Source organism: Brienomyrus brachyistius, chromosome 13 (genome assembly GCF_023856365.1).
Source record: "Brienomyrus brachyistius isolate T26 chromosome 13, BBRACH_0.4, whole genome shotgun sequence".
Classification (NCBI taxonomy): domain Eukaryota; kingdom Metazoa; phylum Chordata; class Actinopteri; order Osteoglossiformes; family Mormyridae; genus Brienomyrus; species Brienomyrus brachyistius.
Genome location: NC_064545.1, coordinates 17,999,238 through 18,023,654, shown reverse-complemented (window position 1 = coordinate 18,023,654; position 24,417 = coordinate 17,999,238). Strand labels below are relative to the sequence as shown.

Genomic DNA, 24,417 nt, shown 5'->3' with positions numbered 1-24,417 from the left:
TAGGAGAACTTGTTGAATTTGTTCTTCTGACCCGATGGCAATTAAAACCTGGATCTCTCCATTTGGCCACACATCCGTTATTATTCCTGTTGCTGCAAGGCTGATTCAGGGTTTTGTGAGAAGGTTATGCTCTCGCTGACCAACAGCAATGTGAAAATGCGAGTCAGCAGTGCAGCTCAGAGATGAATATTCTGGGAGCATGGAGGAGAGGCTTCACAGGCAGGAACGTGGTGGTCACCATCCTGGATGACGGCATTGAGAAGAATCACCCTGACCTCGCTGCAAATTATGTAAGTATAGGTCGAACTTATAATGGAGGCTACGGTCACATGTGAATTACACTGCAAACCTGGGTTCCGACGTTAAACCAGGATCATGCTGAGCCTTTGATTGGCATATTGGAAGAATTTACTGCATTGTAGTAGGTATACTTTTAGAGAGGCTGGCTTTGTTGCAGTAGATGAACGTGGCTGTGAATGATAGGTGGCTGGACCTTATTTGTGGCTTGGAGCTCCTCGGGTGGGTGGGAGGGGGGGTGGGGGAGGGGGGGTGGGGGAGGGGGGAGTCCGCAGGGGTGAACATTTCATGTCCAGAAAGTAAAAATCCAGACCAAGATTTTGTTTTAACTAACCAGTTGAGTATAGCCAGTTACCGTCACATAGTACTCAACTAGTTGGTTGAAACAAAATCTTGGTCTGGATTTTACTCTCCGGACCTGAAATGTCCCCCTCTGGGAGTCATAGTTGTTGGGGTTGTTGATCCCCCATCAGGAAATCATGGAGCAGATGGGCTGGAGGTAGGATGCCCTCAACTGCTATCACCCAACACAGCAGTGACATGGGTTGCACCGTTTCTGTACTCATGGACTAGGGGAAGTTAGTAGCCCATTTTCCACCCTAAGACATTACTGAAAGCTCCACGACTTTCGGCTTCTTCTAGTTCGGTAAGACAGAGAGCTGCGGCCTACTGTGATCTCATCAGTTTTCTCCCCTCCATCCAGGATCCGCTGGCCAGTTATGACATCAATGGGAACGACCGCGACCCCACACCACGCTATGACCCCAGCAACGAGAACAAGTGGGTGCCACTTAATGGAACGGTTGGGTTGCTTAACTGGGGTATTCCTTACTTGGGGGAGGTCTCCTAGGTCTTATTCTACTAGTAGTCCTGTTTACACTTGGTCTCTATCATCTTGTGATAGGATCTCAAGTAGACAACCGAGACACATCACTGTTTAGATCTGCACTGTCGTGTAGCTCTAAGGTGTCCAGCTGCCCAATTGTGTTTAAATGTTGGTACTGCCTACATCACTTTTACTAGAAGGTCAAATGGCCCCACACACAGTTATTGTGATGCTTTCGGACAAATTAACGTCTACACCCCAAAACATATGCTATCAAATGCATCCTGGACCACCCGGGCAAATGGTTAGAGTGATCAGATCACTATTGATCTTGGTGATTGTTTACACTCGTCTTTATGCGCTTGTCCACTTATGATCCGATCACCCAACCCACATTTTACAACCAAGTGTAAACAGAGCCTGCCCTAATTTTTTTTATTGGTAGGTCTCTGTTTCATTCCATTTGCAGTAAATCCGCAATTTAAAATAAGGCGATTTAAAGGATTTTAGATTTAATGGGTGTTTGTGAGGAATGTCTGGTGGAGAAACAAACTGTCAGATATCCAAAAGCAAACTTTTTTCTTTTCTTTTTTTTTTTAATTATGTGCAAAATTATTTTAATGCGCAAAGCGGATGCTTCATGGAAGCCAAGGACACTTATGGAAGTGGCACTTGTGAGCATATAGAGAGATTATTATCCATATTCCGCAGTCTTCCAAACCTCACTTCAAGCTGGCACCTCCATGGAAAATGGAGGCGGTCGTTCCTCAGACAGGACCAGAGCCTCCTCTGCGGAGAAGCCTACAGAATGCTCAGTGTGGTCTTCCTCTTAATGGAGGCTCGTAATGTGATCATTTATTGCTGTCTTTTAACGTATGATATGGTTACTTAAATACAGCTGTCAATGTGTCTCAGTGTATTTGTTATTTAACTCACTATTCGTTTTATGTAGACGCTATTTTATGGATTTTCGGATTCAGCAGACATACGGCGATATCAGACACGCCTTGATTTGTCAGTGAAATGTAGGATGCGGTATGAGGCCCTGTATATTTTTCTTTCAGTAGAGGCATTTGTGCACTAACACTGCTCTGACATGCGATTAGGGCACCCTGTATATAGAGGACTCAAATTGTGCTTGGCTCGCTGCACTATGGATGCTAGGACTCTTGGACTTGTAGGGCTGTAGGTCTCAAATGTAGGTCTCGACTTTTCTTCCCTGTCCCTCCCAATCACACATACAAGGATATCAAATGTGGGCAGCAGACTCTCAGGTATGGGCACCAACCCCATCCTCCTCTCTGCCCACCCCTAGGCACGGCACCCGCTGCGCAGGCGAAGTGGCAGCCGTGGCCAACAACTCCCATTGCGTTGTGGGCATCGCGTACCACGCTCGGATCGGAGGTAGGGTGCTGCTCTTCTGTACATATTCTCGGTCTGGGTGGACTCCACTGAAAAGGGGTAATCCGTGCGTGTGGCGCATGCCCCGTCTGCTCAGAGTTTTTCCAGTCCGCAGCTGTGCCTTCGAGACTGCGAGGAATCTTTCCTGTTCCTCTCCAAAGCTGGAATGACTTTTGGCTTGATGCAGTTGTGGGCCGATGGGATCCTCTGCAAAGCCCTGCATAAATGGGGAGAAGGTCACTCATGCTTCCCCCGCCTCGAAGATCACATCTGTCTGACCTTTGAACCGGCCGCCACCTCCTCAGTTCAAACCCAGTATCCATGCTGTGACTGCGTTCAGGCTGAGATCAGTCCAGACTGTGCACAGCTGTGCAGATTGAATCGCTCTGCTCGTTTTTATAGCCGTTCACAGACCGCAAAGCCGATTGGATATCCAAATGATCGCTAGTATTTAATTTTTGTTATTTTATTATTACTGAATATACAGTCTGGTGAAGTTTAATATGAGTTAAATAGAAACAATGGAAATGAACTCAAGATATTCTGCATCTTGTGTTTATTTTTTAATCGCATTTCCCCCCAGTGGCTCCGATATCTGCCCCTGAATGTGAGTGCAGTGCAGGATAGCCGCAGAACCACTATGAAACAGTTAACCTGAGGATCCCCCTGTTGGGCATGGGAGCTCCTGTACAATCCCTGACGCCCAGCAGACGTGTGCTACATTAAGCACTTCTGAGCAGAAGCAGCCTTGTTTTTTCACAATCTCTTTAAGCTCTTTAAAAAATGCAGAAAATGTTTCCCAATATGCGTGGATGTTGTGTAAGAGGGACTGGCAGTCTGTGTGGGGCTTTCACAGGAATTTTAGGGTTGTGGGGAACATGAGATATATTGCACAATGCAATGGTTTTAAGATTTAACAACGGGAAGCTGAAGTAAACGAAGATGAAAGACTGTTCCTAGGTAAAGACGCCATGCTTGTCAATGGTTTAGATGTGGGGTCTCCGCATGCATATATATTTGTATAAACCTTTCTTCCACACATGCAAAACAATCTGCATTCAGGTGGGCTTATTTTCAGTAAATCCTGCTTAATGAATTACTAGTTTAAAAACCAGCAGGAAAGATGCTGTAAAGTAATGCGTTTGCTTTTCTGAGTGACTGCTACGTGGTCAAAACGCCCCCCTAATACACAGGAGCTCGCATGCTCCGTTTTGACCAGTCTCTCAGCCTTTCGGAGTTTTGGTTAGGGCTCGGCTTCAAATGCCCAAGCAGAACAGGCGATCGCCGCCCTTGATGGCGGCCCAGGGATTCAGGGCACCTGTCTGCTGCTCAGCGCCTCATCAGGTTTGTTTCAGTGCATCACAAATTTCTTTCTGACGCCAACTATTTTGAGAGAAACACGAGATGGACTCTGGGAGTAAATGGTTGTAATTTGGCCAACTTTCCTGTAGAACGGTGTGTGTTTTTTTTCCTTCACCTGGCTAGATTTCCGGCTAGATTGCTGCTGTGCTGCGGCAGACATCCGCAGGATTCTGTCAAATGGATCCGTAATAACCTACAGATGGCAGAATGCTCCATGCCTTGTCTCTTGAATATTGCTAACAGCCAAATGTTGCATTGCTGTTCCAGCATTTTAAAGACCTCACGTCCCAGGGCAGTAGCTAGGTTAGACGTTCTGGCTTCTGCATTTTCCACTTCCAGGCGTTCGGATGCTGGATGGGGATGTGACGGATTTGGTGGAAGCCAAGTCTTTGGGAGTCAGGCCGAACCACATTGACATCTATAGCGCCAGCTGGGGGCCAGATGATGATGGGAAGACAGTGGACGGGCCCGGCCCTCTTACCAAGCACGCCTTCAGAGAGGCCATCAAGAAGGTGTGGCTGATGGGAAGCTTTGGTCACTGCTGAATTCAAAAGTATCTTTAGGCCTGTGATGGTCAACAACATATCTGATAGTGATGGACAAAATAACGCTTCATGAACCATTTGCTGTATTTTTTGACTCCACTAGATGGTGCTCTGTTCAAAAAAGGACACAAAGCATGCCCCAAAGCAAACCAAGAGCACCATCTAGTGGGGTCAAAAAATATAGCAAGTAGTTCATGAAGCGTCGTTTTGTCCATCACTAATATCTGGGTAGGAGTGTGGGTGGATCTTGCACGTTATGTGGCACACTTAGAGCTTCTGCTGGCTGTGAGGTCGTGTAGATCTGTTCAAAAGCCTCTCTCCTGGACCGACAGCAGATAGATGATGGTTTTTCTGGGTTACACAGGGTCGTAAAGGGCGGGGCTCCATATTCGTATGGGCATCGGGCAACGGGGGCAGGGCAGGCGACCATTGCTCCTGCGACGGCTACATCAACAGCATCTACACCATCTCCGTCAGCAGCACCACAGAATCCGGCACCAGGCCCTGGTACTTGGAGCCCTGCGCCTCTACGCTCACCTCTACCTACAGTAGCGGGGAGAGCTACCACGGGAAGATTGTGAGTGCTGGTGCACTGCGTTTAGCGGGGTCACTCGCTCACGGGGACATCTGGGCCTCATGCACTCTTCCTGTCAGGTGACCACTGACCTACGACAGCGCTGCACGGAGGGGCACACCGGCACCTCAGCCTCCGCCCCCATGTTGGCAGGGATCATTGCTTTGGCACTGGAGGCCAAGTGAGTACAGTTTCTGTAACTTAGTCTTGCCATATGGGAGCTTTGGGTCTGTTCTCACTGTACTTAAAATGTCCTCTACCCATCCACTGCTTCCCGTTTATCACCAGTAGGGGTCTCAGATTTGTACCTCCAGCCTGTCTCCACTAGATGTCTCTGTACTGCCAGCCTCCTTTCGTTCCATCCCAAATGGCACACTTCCCCAGCCTTGCATTCTCACATGTTTCAGACACACATCCCAGCCTGTCCCGTACCATTAGTCCGAAACTGTATGAGGGCTCAGCCATGTACTTAGTGAGTCCCAGAAGTGCACATCTGTACAGACTATGCTTTTTGTGCCAGAGGTCTTAGCGCCCATGCTGTGACTCTGCAGACTGATCAGTGCGTAGTCTGATGCAGACTCCCTAAAGATACTAAAAATGTTCTGCTGCAATAGTAGAGTAACTTTAAGTTGAAGGTCACCCAGGTTCCATTTGGTTTCAAAGGTTTCAGAATGGAGATAGCCTCAGAGAATGTATGTAGGTAAAAAACGGTTGAAAACCATATATTCCATATATCATTTATTATGGAAAACATCTTGTGTTGCCAAGAAAACAAAGTTGATTCCCAAAAAGATGGTTTATGAAAACAGATCACAAGCGTAATAGAGCTGTTTTTGCAATTCGTTGTTTGTACTTCTTCACAGTGCTGTCATGAAATGCCAGAGTTATTGAGCTGTGATTAGATAACAGGCCTGTGAACAGAGGAGTGAGTCACTGCTGTTCCTGTCAGGCACAGGAAACACTGTTTTCTGTAAATATTTCACTTGGAGAAAAGAACACATTTTGGCTCGATATTCTATTTCGAAATGTTGTGTAAACAGATTTGAATTTGAAGTGGAACAAATACACACATTGGATCATCTGTTCTGCTTTGAATTAGTACAAGCAGTATCATTTTTGGAAATGTACCTTTGTGTACAGTACTGTGCAAAAGTCTTAGACAGTTAGAGAAGGTAATGTTTAAATGATCTTCATATTGATGTAAATCGGTGATATTAAATCTGTCAAAGTGTGTCAGCTTGTGCCATTTCGAAACCTCTCCTAAGGTCACTCCAGTATGTTCAACAACCATCCGAGACACACGTGTATTTTTGCATTCAATATATTAATATATTTCCTATCATTTCCTTTTAGTAAATTAACAGTAAATTCAAAGAATGTTAACTGTTGTTTATTTGTGAAAGTGGCATGTCTTCTGTGTTGAATACACTGTTGTATGGTATTGTATGGTTGTATAGTATAGCGTATAATCTAGCTCCTTGAATAAGTGTTTTCCATAACCAATTCACCACAACAAATTCCTCGGATATGCCGTGTCCCTGGCGAATTGTCCGATTCGGATTCGGATTGTGATGTTTTACAAAAGAGAAAGTAAGTGGTTTGTGACTTTTATCTGGGGTCCGTTGTTGTTTTGCAGCCCGCTGCTCACCTGGAGAGACGTGCAGCACCTCCTGGTGAGGACATCTCGTCCAGTCCGCTTGAAGGCCAATGACTGGAAGACCAACGCTGCAGGCCACAGAGGTCAGCGTAACGCAGGTCTCAGGCCAGGCTGTGCAGTGTCAGAAAGTTCCATGGAGCGATGACTGGTTTAATATTTGCCCGCCTTCCTTCCGCTCATGGTGTGCAGAGCCATAGCAAGGCGGTGCAGGCTGTGGGGCAGAGGGACACAGGGCTCACACCAACACTCAATGCGCGGGTAATTCAGAGATGCCAGCCGAACAACCAGCTTGTTATAAACTATTGGAGATAATCGGAGTCCCCACAGGAAGTACAGACAAGCAGAGGGAATGTGCAAATTTCACATTTACATATCAGGGGCAGGATTCAGACCCTCGACACTTATCCAGCTGCCACTTTCCATTGCAAACTTAGTGCCTTCCTCAGATGGCTGTTTTTGATAAGCAGATACAGCCAGATGAAGCTTCACCTGTGGGTCTCTTATGGTGTGGGGGTGGGGGTGGGTCGGCTTAGTGGCTTACCCTGGGTGGCCATCCGATTTTCTAATTGTTGTATTGCTCCAGATGGTCCTGGCTAGTGATAGACAAGATGATGCTTCATGGATCATTTGGTATATTGTTTGGCCTCATTAGATGGTGCTCTCCTTAAAGAAAAGGCACAAAGCAAGCCAAGAGCACCATCTAGTGGGGGGCAAAAAATACAGCAAATGATTCATGAAGTGTCATGAATAGTCCTATCTGAATCTGGGGATCCATGCAACTTTTGAGTCCAGCCTACTTGGGGAAGGGATTATGTGGCCAACTAACATGATGGGATAGCTTGCTTCTGTAGGAGTCATGGGGTGTTTCTCAGTATATGTACTTGACCGTACTTGTGTTCTCGGTTGTATCCTTGCCAAACGAGACCAATCCCATGATTTACTTCAGCCCAAGTCTTGGGAGGAAAGTAAGAAAGACCACAAGAATGATCTTTGCATCCTTGACATTGAGAAATACTCATGGAGGTATTTCTGCCTTTTTAGTGAGCCATCTTTATGGTTTCGGGCTGGTGAATGCTGAGGCTTTGGTCCTGGAAGCTCAGACATGGAGGAATGTTCCCCCCCAGCACTTCTGCATCGAGACCCCCGACAACACGACCAGGTGAGAGCAGAGCTCATGGTGGCCACACCGAATCCCACTTCTTCCAGCATCACTCCCTTCTCTGGCCTTGGAGTGTCTGTCCATTCCAGATAGCGGATGTCAAACGCTCTGTTGCCTAAAATGGTCACATTAAAATTAAACATGGCACAAAGTATAGGCAAGCCTCATGGGGTGGCCTAGTACGCAGGCCTCGTGGAGTTGCTCTGTATGCAGGTCTCATGGGGTGGCCCTGTAGGCAGGCCTCGTGGGATGGCTCTGTAAGCAGGTCTCGTGGGCTGGCCCTGTAGGCAGGCCTTGTGGGGTTGCTCTGTATGTGGGACTCATGGGGTGGCCCTGTAGGCAGGCCTCGTGGAGTTGCTCTGTAGGCGGCCCTCGTGGGATGGCTCTGTAAGCAGGTCTCGTGGGCTGGCCCTTTAGGCAGGCCTTGTGGGGTTGCTCTGTATGTGGGTCTCATGGGGTGGCCCTGTAGGCAGGCCTCGTGGAGTTGCTCTGTAGGCGGCCCTCGTGGGATGGCTCTGTAAGCAGGTCTCGTGGGCTGGCCCTGTAGGCAGGCCTCGTGGAGTTGTTCTGTAGGCGGGCCTCGTGGGCTGGCCCTGTAGGCTGGCCTTGTGGGGTTGCTCTGTAGGTGGGTCTCATGGGGTGGCTCTCTAGGCAGGCCTCGTGGAGTTGTTCTGTAGGCGGGCCTCGTGGGATGGCTCTGTAAGTAGGTCTCGTGGGCTGGTCCTGTAGGCAGGCCTTGTGGAGTTGTTCTGTAGGCGGGCCTCGTGGGATGGCTCTGTAAGCAGGTCTCGTGGGCTGGCCCTGCAGCCTTGTGGGGTAAAGGAAATAATCAGACATCGCCATACGTAAAATGTTTTTTTCTGTTACATTCAGGACTTACTCCTGCCATTTTACATTTCAGAAAGCTTGTGTTCTGTTTGAATATGAAAGGGTCTTTGGTCTGATCGAGAGGGCTGACTAACGTGAAATCTGCCATAATGAGGTCACCTTGGACCTGGTGCATTTCTCTGTGAGCACAGCTGATCTTCAGTGTTATCAACGTCGAACTCAGATGCTGTCCAAACCACAACTCAGCTCGTTTGATATTGTGGGAGCTGAATTTGGCCCGGTGGGTGGGGGGGGGGGGTTAAGATGTATATTGCGACATTGCGATAAGCACACATGCAACAGCCACATTGTGAAAGGATGGGATGTAAGATTTTTTTTTTTTATCATTTTAATCATAATTTAAAATGAGAATAGGGTGCAGTTTCACAACTAAACTGATTCATATGATAAATTGAATCAGTCTGATGCAGGACTATGATCTCCGTTAAGTCTATTTTTCTCCGAATGTGCATGGAATTGGTCTGAGTAACATGTGGATTTATACTAAAGATCAGGAATGCGCTCTTCATTCATCTGTTTCATCTGCATCATGGCAGAAGTGCATCACATAGCAAAAGGGGGCGTTATGAACAGTGATCACAGAACAGAAATATATGACATTATGATATTTTCCGCAGCCCTGTTCATGTGATATTGTGCAGGATGTGGTGAAAGCTATGGAGGGCAGAGGTCAAACTGAAGCTTTGCGGAGAATAACATGTGCTTTTAACTGAGATGCACGATAGGGAGGGGTCTGCTGATCCTGGGATGGATGTGCCCCCCCCCCCCGATTTCTGATACTACTTGCGGATAAGGACAAACTGACTGAAATAATATTATGACTGAACACGTTACCATTTTATGCCTTTTAAGTGAAGGATCTGCAGAGATGATGGATTAAATGTTTTTAACATTAATATTCATTTAATGTCCTGCGTGTTTAAGAGAAAGGCTGTTCTCTGGGAAGGCTTGTTGCTGTCCTTCAGCTATGAACATGACAGAAAAGGGAATTTTTGGATGCATTGGATGAAGACTTTCTAGTTTAAAGGCATTAAGTTTTGCGTTTAGCAGCAGGTTCCTCTGGCAGGGATGGATGTGTGTGTGTGTGTGTGTGTGTGTGTGTGTGTGTGTGTGTGTGTGTGTCTGTGATTCAGTTTATATCACATTATGCAGGGTACTCCTTGTCTACCGGCAGGTTATTCGTTAGCTCCCTGTAGCTTAAGGTCGATGCCTTGGCAACCAGTCCGTTAGTGTGTCTGGCATGCCGCTTACCCAGTACTCATCAGCATGTCGAGCTCAGCGCAGAAGAATTCCACTTTCAGATGGAGGCTTCAATCTCACAGCGAGATTTTCATTGTAAGAGAGTTTGGTGGATACAACCTTTACTCCATCCTGACAAAACAGTCACTGTCTAAGTCTAGAAGACATATTAAGTATGTTTGGCTTTTTATTAGACACTGGGATTTGCTTATTATACCTGAATATTCGTCTGCTCTAATACTGCGTCATCCGTGCCTAAGATGGGATGGATGTCATGGACCTTGCTGATGGAGACTCCTTTCCTTCTGGGCTTTATCTACAGGTACATCCATACTGGCCAGGTCCTGAACGTCAGCATTAGCTCCACGGCCTGCATGCAGCAGCCAAACCACCAAGTGCAGTACCTGGAGCATGTGGTGGTAAAGGTCACAATTCTGCACCCACGGCGAGGAGACCTGGACATCAGCCTGGTGTCGCCGTCAGGAACGCGCTCGCAGCTGCTGGTCAATCGGTATGCAGCCTCAGGCTCCCAGACCTGCTTCTCTAAGATTCTCCAGCCTGAAACCTTCTGGTCCCGGATCCCATCTCCCAGATTTATCCATCTCCAAACTCGCTGGATGCAGAACGTTCCCTCTAATAAGAACTAAGACCAGGACCTACCAGGTGGTACGTCCATCATAAACAGAACCAGAACGTATATAAAATATAACATTTAAACCACTATTTTATGTTTCTCCGAGAGCACATATGTACAAGTCCGCAATCCTCAGATTGGAAGGCCAGCAGGACTGCAGGCTGACATGGCCTCAGCTTTAAGGAATAAATCTATTCGTTTTCACAGAGTTTCATGAGTAAAAGAAACTAGGATTTTTTTGTTTTGGGATAAAATAATTTCAGGTTATTTCATTTTTATTAGGGGAAGCTGACAGACAGGGGCTACTAGAAAACAAAAAAGAATGTAAGATTGAATCTCATATTACGTTCACTGGGCTGGTGAATCATCATCCATGGAGCCTGATGTCTCACCGACTTCTGTGTAGTTTGCAGGGTCGGATGGAGCTGAGGAAGGCGCTGAGTCAACAGTGGGTGGCCGTAGGCGGTGCTCGATGTGAATTAGCAACAGGGGAGCAGTAATGAGGAACTCACTGAGCCCATTCACTGCCACTGTGACCAGAAACTAGATTTATAGGTTAATTTTTTTCCATAATGGTACAATATTCTATAAAAGAAAGACTGGCAGTGTGTACTACTGTAGGTACTGTGTGACAGGTAACCACAAGGGCTAATTTTCGGCAAGGGCCTGGTTCTTACAGATGTCGTGACCTGCTCGTACGATCCTCCAGTGTGCCACGCCCCCTCATTTACCTCACGTGAAACCCCCATTGTGACCAGCTGTTTTCTGTTATTTCGGCTTGTCTTGTGTATTTCAGTCCGCGTTCAAGTCTGTTCCGCCAGGTCTGTCATTGACGTTTTGTGCCGTGTTGCTCATTCGCCGTCAGTAAACCTGTTTGCCCGTATTCACGGCCCACCTTGCCTGTTTGCTCGCGTGATTGTCTTTTTTTAACAGGGTGAGAGTTCAAAGCAATGGTTCCCTCACAAGACTCAGCTTGGAGAGGCTGGTGTTCAATGAACGTAATGTTTTACACTTCAACCAAAGTGAAATTGAAGAATAGGTGGCGGTGATGTTCAGGGCTTGGAATCGACGTCCAGGGCCACTTTGTGCTTGAGGATGTAGAGACTTTATTTTGCAGTTTTATTTTTCACCAGGATCATTCACACCCCACCCCCTCACACACTTGTGTACATATCTCTGTAAATTTGTGCATATCTCTGTAAATGTGTGCATGTCTCTGTAAATTTGTGCATGTCTCTGTAAATTTGTTTCTTGTAAAAAAAAAAATTTTTTATTTTGCATATAGACAACTGACCCACCTGTTCTGTTCTTCTATATTCCTTTCGTATAAGATCTCTGTAACACTTAAATTTCTCATTCGTGGGATAATAAAGGTTTATTCTATTCTAAAAAAAGTTTGAACATGAACATGATCATGGTCATCCAGAGATACAACATTCTATGCAGTACTTCCAGTTGTTTGGAAACATAAGACCAAACTCTTTAAATGTCATTTGGTAGGGAAACGATCTTTATTTGCATATTTGAGTGAATCAGAGAGTGTGAAAGCTCCGGTTTAGCATTCCACAGATCCTAAACATGACGTGTCCCTGTGAATGCGTCCAAACCTACAGGCAACAAGACTGGTCCAAAAACGGCTTCAGGAACTGGGAGTTCATGACAGTCCACTGCTGGGGGGAGAAGGCAGAGGGCCTGTGGACGCTGGAAATCATAGACTCACCTTCACAGCAACGTACCACAAAGAGTCCGGGTAAAGAAGCCTACTGTGCCTGCAGAAAGTTGTGACATAGTTTCCAGTATTATTACCAAATACGTCTCAGTACATGCAGATGGGATGCCATTGCTGACTTCATGAGCAGAACCACATTAAATCACGGCATAATTAAATCTACCACTGATTTTGTGAATTATCTGCAGTGCTTGTTGATGCTGTTTCTAGTGAAGCCTTGAGATCAACAGATCGTATGTTTTTAATCCTTTGACAGGATATATAGTCATTCAGATTGTTTCATTTGAAGAAAACCTGACTTCCTTTCCTCCTGCCAGGTAAACTGATGGAATGGACATTGATCCTTTTTGGAACCTCAGAGCACCCTTACCGCTCCGTCTCCTCGCTCCAAGTCATACCGGAGACACCCATCCCAGAGCAGCAGGGGGGGGACGAAGGGGAGGATGAGTATGACGGTAACCGCTGAGGCTGAGAAAATGATGAGCAACACCTTCCCAGAATAGGAGCCTGCTAACCTGTGTGCAGCCTGCCCTAGGGCCCTCCCGACCTGTGTCTGGCCTGCCCTAGGGCCCTGCTGACCTGTGTCTGGCCTGCCCTAGGGCCCTGCCGACCTGTGTCTGGCCTGCCCTATGGCCCTGCCGACCTGTGTCTGGCCTGCCCTATGGCCCTGCTGACCTGTGTCTGGCCTGCCCTAGGGCCCTGCCGACCTGTGTCTGGCCTGCCCTAGGGCCCTGCCGACCTGTGTGCGGCCTGCCCTAGGGCCCTCCCGACCTGTGTCTGGCCTGCCCTAGGGCCCTGCCGACCTGTGTCTGGCCTGCCCTATGGCCCTGCTGACCTATGTCTGGCCTGCCCTAGGGCCCTGCCGACCTGTGTCTGGCCTGCCCTAGGGCCCTGCCGACCTGTGTCTGGCCTGCCCTAGGACCCTGCTGACCTGTGTCTGGCCTGCCCTAGGACCCTGCCACCCGGAGTGTGGGGAGAGCGGCTGCGACGGGCCCTCTGTCAACCACTGCCTCAACTACGTGCATTTCAGCCTGGGCAGCCTGCGGACAGGCAGGTAAAGGAAGAGCTGAGTTGGATGCGGATGTATCCCTCACGCAGTCCCTACCTCACACACACACTACAGGCAGTCCCTACCTCACACACACACACACACACACATCAGCTTAATGATATAATCTGTAATCAGTTACATTCATGTGGCTGAAGCTCTCTGCTGCACCTGGGATTATGCAGGGAGACTCTTTCGGGCTGATATGTGGGTAAAAGGCCCAGGTTTTTGCTACCACGCGCATGTGGGGGGGGGGAATGCTCTGTCAGACTGTCCCACCATCAGAGCAGCACCTGCTCCCCGTGTGCAGGACATGCGTCAGCCACTGTCCTGTGGGCTACTACGAGGACAAAGCGGCTCGGAGATGCAGACGCTGCAGGCATGACTGCGAGCGCTGCCAGGGCGGGGCGCCTGACCACTGTCACTCCTGCCGCAGAGGACTCTACCTGCAGCCCGAGAGCCACAAATGCGTGCTCAGCTGTCCCCTCAGTCATTACGCCAACAACGGTTAGTGGGCCTCACCGCCTTCTGGAAGCTGGGCTGCTAAGGAGGTCTATTCTATTGTGCTGGACTCCATTATGATTTGATCTGTTGTGGTAGTGACAGACTCATCTGTGATTCATTGCTTTGTGTTGGTGACAGTCCCATTGTGACAGATCCCATTATGTTAGTGACAGACTCCATTGTTATAGATTCCATTGTGATAGTGACAAGCTACATTATGATTAATTAAATTTGAATAGTGATAGAATCCATGGTGATTGATTCCATTGTAGGAGTACCAGATTCCATTAAGATAGATACCATTGTGGCAGTAGCAGACTCTTAGTAACACATGTACCACGATCGCTCACAGCTTACTCTCTGTACATGCGTGTGTGTGTGGCTTTCAAGTTCAAACCGTAGTGTCCCTGACTTCCTGTCACCAGTTCACAGGCAGTGTGAAAGATGCCACGATAACTGCAGGACGTGTTGGCATGACTTTGACACGTGTACAAGCTGCAAGTGGGGTTACAGGTAATGGGTAACCAAACCGAGCGAAGAATCCTTAATAACATGTTGTGCTTGCTTTGCTTTTAAACCCAATTCATTCAGTTAGCACAGAGGTAAAATATATACAAAATCTATGCCAATGTTGGTCTTTTGTAGTTTGTTTACTGACTTAAACACTGACTTACAGTTGAAACCAAAAGTTTACATACACTGTATAAAAAGACATATAACTTTTTTTTTCTTACTGTCTGATATGAAATCATACAAAACCCTTTCAGTGTTAGGCCTGTTCGGATTCCCAAAATAATTTATATTTGCTAAATGTCAAGATAATGTGTGAGAGAATTTTTCAGAGATTTTTTAGTACTTTCTTCAAAGTCAAAAGTTTACATACATTTGCTTAGTATTTGGTAGAATTGCCTTTAAACTAAATGACTTGACGCAAACGCTTTGGGTATCCGTCCACAAGCTTCTCACAACAGTTTAATGGAATTTTGGCCCATTCCTCCTGACGGAACTGGTGTAATTGAGTCAGGTTTGTAGGCCGCCTTGCTCTCACACGTCTTTTCAGCTCTGACCACAAATTTTCTATGGGATTGAGATCAGGGCTTTGTGATGGCCACTCCAAAACATTGACTTTGTTGCCCTTAAGCCACTTTGTAACCAATTTTGCAGTATGCTTAGGGTCATTGTCCATTTGGAAGACCCATTTGCGCCCAAGCTTTAACTTCCTGGCTGATGTCTTGAGATGCTGCTTCAATATTTCAACATACTGTTCTTTCTTCATGATGCCATCTATTTTGTGAAGTGCACCAGTCCCTCCTGCAGCAAAACACCCCCACAACATGATGCTGCCACCTCCGTACTTCACAGTTGGGATGGTGTTCTCAGGCTTGAAGGCTTCCCCCTTTTTCCTCCAAATATGACGATGGTCATTATGGCCAAACAGTTCAATTTTTGTTTCGTCAGACCACAGGACATGTCTCCAGAAATTAGGGTCTTTGTCCCTGTGTGTATTTGCAAAGTGTAATCTGGCTTTTTTATGTCGCTTTTGGAGTAATGGCTTTTTCCTCGCTGAGTAGCCTTTCAGCGCATGTCGGTACAGGACTCGTTTCACTGTGGATAGTGATACACTCTTACCAGCTTCAGCCAGCATCCTCACAAGGTCTTTTGCTTTTGTTCTGGGATTGATACGCACATTCCGCACCAAAACACGTTCATCTCTTGGACTCAGGAGCCGTCTTCTTCCTGAGCGGTATGATGGCTGGACATTCCCATGTTGTTTATACTTGCGTATAATTGTTTGAACAGATGAACGTTGCACCTTCATATATCTGGAAATTGCTCCCAAGGTTGAACCAGTCTTGTGGAGGTCCACAAATCTCTTCCTGATGTCTTGGCTGATTTGTTTAGACTTTCCCATGGTGTCACAAAAGGAAGCAGTGTGTTGAGGTGTGCCTTTACATACATCCACAGGTGTGCCTCCAATCAACTCAAGTGGTGTCAGTTAACCTATCAGACGCTTCCAAAGCTATGACATCATCATCTGGGCTTTCCCAATTAGTTTTAAGACATAGTAACCTTAGTGTATGTAAACTTTTGACTTTGAAGAGAGTACTAAAAAAATCTCTAAAAAATTTTCTCACACTTTTTCTTGAAATTTAGCAAAAATAAATTATTTTGGGAATCCGAACGGGCCTAAAACTGAAAGGGTTTTGTATGATTTAATATCAGACAGTAAGAAAAAAAAGTTATATGTCTTTTTATACAGTGTATGTAAACTTTTGGTTTCAACTGTATTTCATTTCTGTGTGTTCAGTCTGTCACGTACCACCTGTGTGCTTCATTGTGATGATGGGACCTTCTTAAACCCAGAGATGAAATGTGATTCTTGTCACCAGTCCTGTTCCACCTGCAAAGGTAAATACTCTTGTACTTTTCTACAACCCAAAACAGATGCTCTATGTCTTCATGGCTTTCAAAGGATCATTAATGCATGAGTTCATGCATGGCTGAGTAACAGGAAGGGTGTAAGTGTTTTTGTTACGTGTTAGTAGGAATGTGTTAATTGGGTGGGTTGGGAACATGTTAATCTAGTATAGCAGAAGAAGGGCACGTTGAGTAGGAGTAAGAGCATGTTAATTATGAGGAGAAGTAAAGAGCAGACCAACCCAGTGAATACTACACTGGAGTATTTCAAAATCCAGTTATATGGATAATGACAGTAAAGGACGTGTTTGCCCAGTTCTAGCTGTTGGCTTCTTCCTCAGGACCAGGAAAAGAAGACTGTATTCAGTGCCCCCCAGGATTCCTGAAGGAGGAGTCGCTGTGTGTGTCTTCGTGCAGCCCAGGCTACTACTCTCAGACCACCGCTACAGGTTCAATGATGTGCAAAAAGTGAGCATCTGTAACTCACCAGTGCCTAGATGGAGTAGAAAAAGCAGAAATGATACTGTAGCCAGTGATAATGGTAGTTATAGGTGCTGTTCTAATAGCAGTGATGGGAGTAAATGTGGGTGGCATTCCCTGATTCACAAAATTCTATATCATACTTGTTACATTGTTTCCATTTAAGTTGAAGCAGGCAGCCCCACAGCAGCCCCACCCATCATGCAGTTCGTTGTTTATTATAAGCTGTAAGTTATGAACAATAGTGGTAACAGCGAGATTTAATGCGATTTTGTGATTTATGCTCAAGTCTGAGCCCAAAGGCAATTTAAAGAGAATTGTTTTCCAGTTCTACCTGCACACAGCACAGTGTGCAGGGTCCACAACTGAAAACCACGTCTCTAAAAGCAGTAGGGATAGACCTGCTGTTATTTACCCACAGAGCACTTGTGCCAGTGGAAGCCAGCTTTGAGACGGAGCTGACAGCGGGTGAGGGTCCCTTTAGGATGCTGTGCAGCTGAATGTCACTGATGAGCTATTTCCTTCAGAGTGTTTACTCTGCTTCCCTCGCCGTCTCCTGTCTGCTTTTCAAGTTTCATTGTTTCTCCACTTTTGTTTGCTCTTTTTCCATTTTCCATTTCCATGATTTCCTATAAATGAAGGCTATTCTAGCAGAAAGGACTCATCTGAATCGCTCACCTGCACTGTGTGCATTGCATAATTTAGGGATGCCCTGAAGCGCAGTACATCGCTCTTTCATTTTTCCAAAAAAGTGTTTCATCTTTTATTAACAATAATAACATAAATCATTATTTATGACACGTCCGCTACTCCGTGTGCGGAGGGAGTGTGAACCATACCTGCTATTTGTGACAGCCGGAGAATGTTTGTTAAGAATAGAAGGTTTTTCTAGGACCAGGCAGGGATGTGTTCAATTTAACTGGAAAAAATAAACACAAAAAGGGGGGTTATAGAAACACAAATTATGTCACGCAATTTGGGGGCCAAAAAAGATTTCTGTTGGTTTCTACAATAATAATATTCTGTCGCTATCAGAATGTCAGTATTTAGTACTGAACTTAACTGAGACACCTGGAACAAGGGCTAGTGAACCATTCATCTGACTCTGCAGACACTGCACCGCTGTAGGTGTTAGCTGATATGGAATATATTGACCATTTTTATTCTGCGTGCAATATTAAAATTTTAAACTGCGGAAGACATTTGACATAGTGAACATGACAACTCAAAAATATTTGATGGATGTTATTAGCGCATTACAATAAATTATATGGATGAAGATCTACACCTAATTTAATTTTGAGACAAATCCCTCCAAAACTGAAGCAAACCCACTAGGTGGCGCATAGTTGTCGACTGCAGAAGATGCTTTTACAAATTAACGCAGCAACTCTAAAAGTATTTGCTGGATCTTTTTCAGATTTCCCAGAAACATTGTATTAGTGATGCTCTGTGACCTATTTCGTGTTGAGACAATTCTGCACCAAAATTGAAACAGTATCATTTAGTGTTGATTATCTGATGAGCCTAATTATATTGAGACAAGCCATACAAAGTTTGGCTTTTAATAAAGATTTTTTGGAGAGGTGGGGAGATTGTAGGGGGATTAGAGACTGTAGAGGTTGGGGAGTGTGGAAGGAGTAGGGATTAGATGGGGGGAGCAGTGACGAGGCCGTCCTTGAAATAAATTGATGGCATTCCGATAGCATCTAGCTTATAGATGCCCATACGCTGCTCTTCCATTTTGTGGAATAAATTTTTTTTAACAAACTTGGGTTGCATGTTAGTAGCAACATACAGTCTTTGCTTTTGTGCAGCAGGTTTGTGTACAGGGACGCTCGCTTGATGAACAGCAAAGTTCTCAAACGAACCTGGACCCTGTGCTGAGCCCGAGGCTCAGAACAGGATGTCTGGAAAGAAGTCGGTGAGCCAGCTGGACTGTTATTCTCCATAGTACCTCACAAATGCCTGAATGAGAAGGGATGACACCATAGCACAGCAGTGCCCTGCGATGGTTCATCAAGTCTGTGCAGGTTGTCCAGGAGGACGAAGCCAGTGTGCCAGGTGAACGGTGTTATCTGTGGTTGCCAGGTGTCAGGAGCAGTGCCTGAGCTGCAGCTCACCTGGGATTGCCTGTTCCAGGTGCAAAGAGGGCTACAGCCTCCTGGGTGGAATCTGCATTATCAGTAACATCTGTAGCAATGGTAAGATCAGTGAGAGCAAGCTTCCTGTGGTGCAGGAGTACTGCTCTAACAATGGAGTTCTGAGTGGGGATACCTGGGATAGGGGGGTGTGGCCATAGGTCATGTGACCGGACTATTGAGAAAATTCAATGGACCCTACAGTTTAGTGTTCAGGCCAATGAAGGTCACCCTGAAGCATCAGTGCAGCAGTAACGGACTGACAGAAGCTTTGCTTAATATCTTAATCTTTTAAGGATCTTCTGTTGCTTCTTGCTGGGCTTCTTTGCTTGCTGTAGGCTGTCACTGCCCAGTACTTTCCCAAGGGAGGAATTTGGGTCCAGCAGGCTGGGGCTGGGGTCTTGGCAGATGAGGGGCCCATATCTCATTTGCACCTAACGAACCTAATGTTTCACCCCTGCTCTGCAGCGGACGAGGTCTTCTGCGAGATGGTGAGGTCTAACAGACTTTGTGAGAAGAAGCCCTTCCGGCAATTCTGTTGTAAGACGTGCCACATGGGCTGAGGAAGAGGAGGAACTCCACGTCACACGCCAGCTCCATAGCCTGTTGTACGTTTTCTCCACCGTTAGACTTTGATGAATCGTGCTGTGTGCTACCACATTTGCATAATCACAGGAGTCACACCTTCATGTCACATGATCACAGTGTGACTGATAATGATACTCACACATCAAGGTTTTCACAAAACCAGCACGTCAGGTGAACCCGTTCACGGGGCTTTACGCAATCTAAGGTACTGGGTGGACTGACGAACTGATTTTTTGATTTTACAATCAATTATTAATTCTTAAGAAGAAAACATTGGAATTGTTTGCAGTTTTTTTTGTAAGAAAAAGCCAAACTCATCAAAGATCACATTCAGTAGTTTAGATGTATTCTTGTACATTTAGTGGGATTGTAGGGTTACGAGTTTCTGAAACTATCCATCACATTTATTATGCTTTTGATTTCTTTACATGTTCTCAAGACCAAATAAAAAAAAAAGTAAAACATTTTTTTCCCGAGATTTTCTTACTCTCGCAGGAGCATGCACATACACTGTGGCTTAGAATTGAGGACACACTTACTTTGAACCTATTTTTTTTAATTGAAATGTTTTTTTTTAATCGACCAGTCATTTAGCCTGATTGATGTCATTCGAATTCTGCCTAATGGTAATATTTTTTATTATACTAATGTATTCCTATATACTATTGTGATATATAATTATGTAATTATCCAAATCGTTCACGTGCATTTTGGATTGTAACATTTATTTCTAAATGTATAATAAATTTCAAAAGTTTCACTTTGTTACATTCGGGTTTGGGTTTCTGTTTCATGGGCACCCCCTGCTGTGTGCATGTCGAGAAGTGGTCGGATCGAAGGTATCCCAGTTATTCACTTTGTTCACTTTTGTTTAGCCTACAAGAAGCCTTGCTACTGACAGCAAGAACAAGCAACGTGCAGTCAAAATGCAAAAGATCAAAGACTAATTAGTAGCATTTTTGTCTATACATGGAAAGCGAAACAGCAATGACGAAATTTATTCAGGGTAGGAATTTAACGGAGAGAAAAGACGGAGGAAAAAAAGCAAATCAAAGAAAAAAATGAGACACAATCAAGCTTCGCCCACTTTTTGCCCTCCTGGCCAGCAGATGGCAGCACATCCCCGGCGAGGACCTTAGATTTTCTGTTCTCACGGCGTTGAATTCTGTGGCAGCCTTTCAATGCATGCTGGGATGTGACTCTATATCCGGTCAGTGGCGTGTGAGAAGTTCGGCGCGTTTCTGTCTGGGGGTTTGTTACGTCTGTGTAATTTACAATTTTCAGCATGGTAAAATTGTCGGCGGAGCTCATCGAGCAAGCGGCTCAGTATACCAACCCCATCCGGGACCGGGAGCTGGACCTCCGAGGTGCGCCGATGCGATTGTTTAGCATCTATAAAAAGCGCGGTAGTTCAGGCCCGCTACTATTCCTAGAGTTGCTGCTTTGTGTCTTTAGTCTAAATCCAGTAAAATAATGCTGTCTGTTTCCATCTAGGTTATAAAATACCAGTACTTGAAAATCTCGGAGCAACTTTGGACCAGTTTGACACCATCGATTTCTCTGAAAATGAAATCCGAAAGCTGGACGGCTTCCCTTTGCTAAAGAGACTGAAGACGCTTCTGATGAATAATAATAGGATATGGTAAATACTCTTAACTCTTTTCTATTTACTTATAGTTTTTGGTAGTGTTTAAAGCCTAATTTCCTCTTCCCTCTTAAAGTCGGATAGGCGAAGACCTCGAACAGTCGCTGCCCTATTTGAAGGAATTAATTCTCACCAACAACAGCATCCAGGAGTTGGTATGTCAGAAGCCCCGTTTTTCGCTGAAAACTGTATTGTAGGCGGGGAAGGAGCTTATGTCGTTTGTGTTGGCATGTTCCTGAAATGTTTAAATGCACGGATTTTTTTATATTTCTAAAGGGAGACCTGGATCCTCTGGCATCCATAAAAAGCTTAACTTTGCTCAGGTAACAACATCTTCGTTTATCGCACGAAATTGCGACACTTTGGATGATTAAAATGTTTCAATTATTTTTTTTTTGTTCATCTTGTTTCCCCTTGTCTCCTCAGCCTACTGAGGAACCCAGTGACCAATAAGAAGCACTACCGCCTTTACGTCATCAACAAAATTCCTCAGTTGCGGGTGCTCGATTTCCAAAAAGTCAAATTAAAGGTAAAGTGGGAGATGAACTGAGCATGCTATAAGGGACTTTGTCAATGTCAAACCCATGGTCCGAGAGGGTCAAGATAAAGGTAAGCTGATGGAGAAACTCGGCAAGTTCTGGTGTGGTAGTTGGTGTTCTGTTTCTGGATAATCATGGTAGTTTACAATCTGCATATAAAAAAACATAAATGGGGGATGCTGCATGTATGTTGTGTAATTGGGACGTTTCTTGGGATTGCGTGCTTCCCGACAGCAGTGGGAAGCACGGTGCCCTGGAAGTGCAGCTGGTTGGAAACAATGCTCTGTAACTGTGTGACGTATCGCCATAGGAGCGTCAAGAGGCGGAGAAAATGTTCAAAGGCAAACGGGGTGCACAGCTTGCAAAGGATATTGCCAAGCGAACAAAAACGTAAGATGACGGCTCTTGCCTGCTCACTGACCTTCAGAAACACTGAGAATTGGCCTGTGGATTGGAGTGACCAAAATGAGCCAGAGGGGAGATCAGAGGCTTTTAAGAAATTGCTGATTGGATATTAATTCTCAGGACAGATTTTTGCAAAAACAAAAACCTGTATGTCAGTGTTTCTAAGAGGGTTTTTTTTTTTTGGAAGTGTTCCCTGTTGTATCAGTATATTGACAAAGATGAGATACTACACTGATGGCACGGTCCAGCCGAGGGCAGACCGGGGAAGCTTTGCTGAGGAAGGTGGTGTGACCGCGTGCTGTCTTTCAGGTTCACCCCTGGAGCAAATCTACAGGTTGAAAAGAGAAAGACGGGTCCCTCGCCCGCTGACGTGGAGGCTATCAAGGTAACAGCTGACCCGCGAATGCCCTTTGGGCTCCGGAGTGTAGGTTATGGGCCTGTCTGGTCGTAGAGACGCATGACCTAACAGGTGTCCCGTCCTCCTGCAGAATGCCATTGCCAGTGCCACCTCATTGGCAGAGGTGGAGAGACTGAAAGGGCTGCTGCAGGCCGGCCAGATCCCTGGGAGGGAGCTGAGGCAAGGTACGTGTCAGGCTGGCACGGCAGCGAGGTGTTTAAGGAGGAACTGGAGGTCTCGAGCTACCCTGCTGTAGGAGCAGTGGACACGATGATTAGCCGTTTGTGTTCGCTTACCGGTGTCTGTGAACCTTCTCCGCTTCAGACCCTACAGGCATGGTGGAGGAAGAGGAGGAAGAAGAAATGGAAGACGGCGCGCACGGTGGCGCCGAAATGTCGATGGAGGGAGAAGCCATGGGTGATGGTGGAGAGGATGAGGAAGGAGGGGATGAAGAGGAAATGGAGGATGACGGCCAGGCCAATGGATCTGTGTAGTGTGCAGAGGGTTGGGTGCTGATGGTGGTTCTAGGGTCCGCCTTCCAGGCTTTTAGTTTAGGTGGCTTTTTGTTTTTTATGTTGTAAAATAATTTAAAATGCATTAAACTTTTCTATACAAATAGCCGTCCTCTGGTTTTTGGCTGTGTTGTGCACAGCTCTGCACTCTGAACTAATCTAATTTGGTGCATTCACTTTGAGTGCAGTCACAGGCTTAAGGCGTGTTCACACTTTATGGTGTGACATAACCATAAATAGCAGGTTTCTGTGGATTCATGGTAGCTGATAGTGTGTAAAGTGACTGAAGAGAAGCTTCAGTACGTGTCAGAAACAACTGCAGATAGTTTTACAGGGTTTAAGTTCTAAGTAGGGCTTTCGCATAGCGAAAGTGGGTGTGTTAAAGGTGTTTGCTGAAACATTTTGGATGTCTTCATCAAAATGATTCACTGCCTTGACTGCAAGGATGTAGCTCAGCATCTGTCATGGATATTTTAGCAAATAATTTGCTCTAATAGTAACTACATTTAACCTTCAGTGCTGATATTACTAAAGTTCCCTTAGATTAATTTCCCACCACAGCACTAAATGTAACAGTTTTAGGCTTGAGGTCCCATTTGAGGATTGGAAGGCAGGGATTTCTAACAGGAGTTTAGTAACAGGAATTATTGTTACGCTCAAGTTACAGTCATGGTCCACATCTAGGACACATTTAGATTTTAGTGGGTGAGGGTGTCCGAAGCTAGAAAGTAAATTTAGGCTTATTTTCTATTTAATGTTTTTTTCCATCTAAGTTTTATGTGTGATGAAAACGTAATGGAGCATAACTCCCTGAAGACACGCGGGGGCCACAGCACCCCAAAAAGCTGCTTCTTTGGTCGGAACAAGGAAACGTCAGCATAGAAGGATGTATCTGCATGCAGAGAAATTGCTGATAGAACCGGTATCATGCTGGAAGACAGTGAAATAAAGTCCAGGAACAAACATTATTAGAGTGCCTTAAAATGGTGCTCCCCAATCTGGCCCTTGGACCCACAACTAGTCCATGTTTTTGCTCCCTCTGAGCCCCCGCCCAGCTCCCAACCAAAAATGTGGACTGTCTGTGGGTCCCCGAGGACCGGATTAGGAAACACTTCCATAACACCAAGAAAAGAAGCGTCTTAGAGCATTGAAACTGTACCATGTCTTGTGCATGGCTATTCAATAGTCCCATCTATGCATCTTCAAGCTGCTTATCCAGTGCAGGGTCACTGGGGGACTTATTTCAAATATTTCCAATAAATTACTGACATACTACAAATACTTAGCTAAACACTCAATATCTTTCGTAAAAAAATATACATACGTTGAATGTATGTTCCCCTTCATGTATGCATAAGCTGGCCACCTGCCTAATTTTATGTCCCCCTCAAGCCACCAAAACAGCTCTGACTCGTCGAGGCCTGGACTC

At 45.7% G+C, this 24,417-nt stretch overlaps 2 protein-coding genes across 4 annotated transcripts in view; both read left to right on the top strand.

Annotated features, from left to right (window-relative positions):
* The window catches only part of LOC125706806 (proprotein convertase subtilisin/kexin type 6-like), a 49,752-nt gene extending 29,494 nt beyond the window's left edge, over window positions 1-20,258 (top strand). For 2 of the 3 annotated variants that reach the window (XM_048973643.1, XM_048973641.1), the window contains exons 4-21: window positions 147-290; window positions 1,001-1,077; window positions 2,439-2,527; window positions 4,226-4,398; window positions 4,796-5,008; window positions 5,086-5,186; window positions 6,642-6,745; window positions 7,704-7,821; window positions 10,271-10,459; window positions 12,196-12,332; window positions 12,629-12,766; window positions 13,263-13,365; window positions 13,670-13,866; window positions 14,289-14,376; window positions 16,172-16,272; window positions 16,623-16,749; window positions 18,853-18,965; window positions 19,371-20,258. In XM_048973643.1, coding sequence (XP_048829600.1) covers window positions 147-290; window positions 1,001-1,077; window positions 2,439-2,527; window positions 4,226-4,398; window positions 4,796-5,008; window positions 5,086-5,186; window positions 6,642-6,745; window positions 7,704-7,821; window positions 10,271-10,459; window positions 12,196-12,332; window positions 12,629-12,766; window positions 13,263-13,365; window positions 13,670-13,866; window positions 14,289-14,376; window positions 16,172-16,272; window positions 16,623-16,749; window positions 18,853-18,965; window positions 19,371-19,465 — 2,307 coding nt within the window. In that variant the 3' untranslated portion in view covers window positions 19,466-20,258. The remainder of the gene's footprint in view (window positions 1-146; window positions 291-1,000; window positions 1,078-2,438; window positions 2,528-4,225; window positions 4,399-4,795; window positions 5,009-5,085; window positions 5,187-6,641; window positions 6,746-7,703; window positions 7,822-10,270; window positions 10,460-12,195; window positions 12,333-12,628; window positions 12,767-13,262; window positions 13,366-13,669; window positions 13,867-14,288; window positions 14,377-16,171; window positions 16,273-16,622; window positions 16,750-18,852; window positions 18,966-19,370) is intronic. The other variant, XM_048973642.1, reaches the window with a different exon arrangement.
* A 354-nt stretch (window positions 20,259-20,612) lies between these two features.
* On the top strand, window positions 20,613-23,092 carry snrpa1 (small nuclear ribonucleoprotein polypeptide A'). The gene is made up of 9 exons (XM_048973652.1): window positions 20,613-20,857; window positions 20,985-21,132; window positions 21,212-21,290; window positions 21,412-21,458; window positions 21,562-21,664; window positions 21,985-22,064; window positions 22,389-22,464; window positions 22,568-22,661; window positions 22,801-23,092. The coding sequence occupies exons 1-9, from the start codon at window positions 20,776-20,778 to the stop codon at window positions 22,968-22,970; spliced, it is 879 nt and encodes a 292-aa protein (XP_048829609.1). The 5' UTR covers window positions 20,613-20,775; the 3' UTR covers window positions 22,971-23,092.
* The last annotated feature ends 1,325 nt before the right edge of the window (window positions 23,093-24,417 follow it).

Bases quoted from the DNA above. Each gene is read 5' to 3' on its own strand.
- snrpa1 (XM_048973652.1), top strand. From the start codon at position 20,776: ATGGTAAAATTGTCGGCGGAGCTCATCGAGCAAGCGGCTCAGTATACC. The intron at 22,065-22,388 runs GTAAGATGACGG...GCTGTCTTTCAG, and splicing joins ATTGCCAAGCGAACAAAAAC to GTTCACCCCTGGAGCAAATC. The intron at 22,465-22,567 runs GTAACAGCTGAC...GTCCTCCTGCAG, and splicing joins CTGACGTGGAGGCTATCAAG to AATGCCATTGCCAGTGCCAC.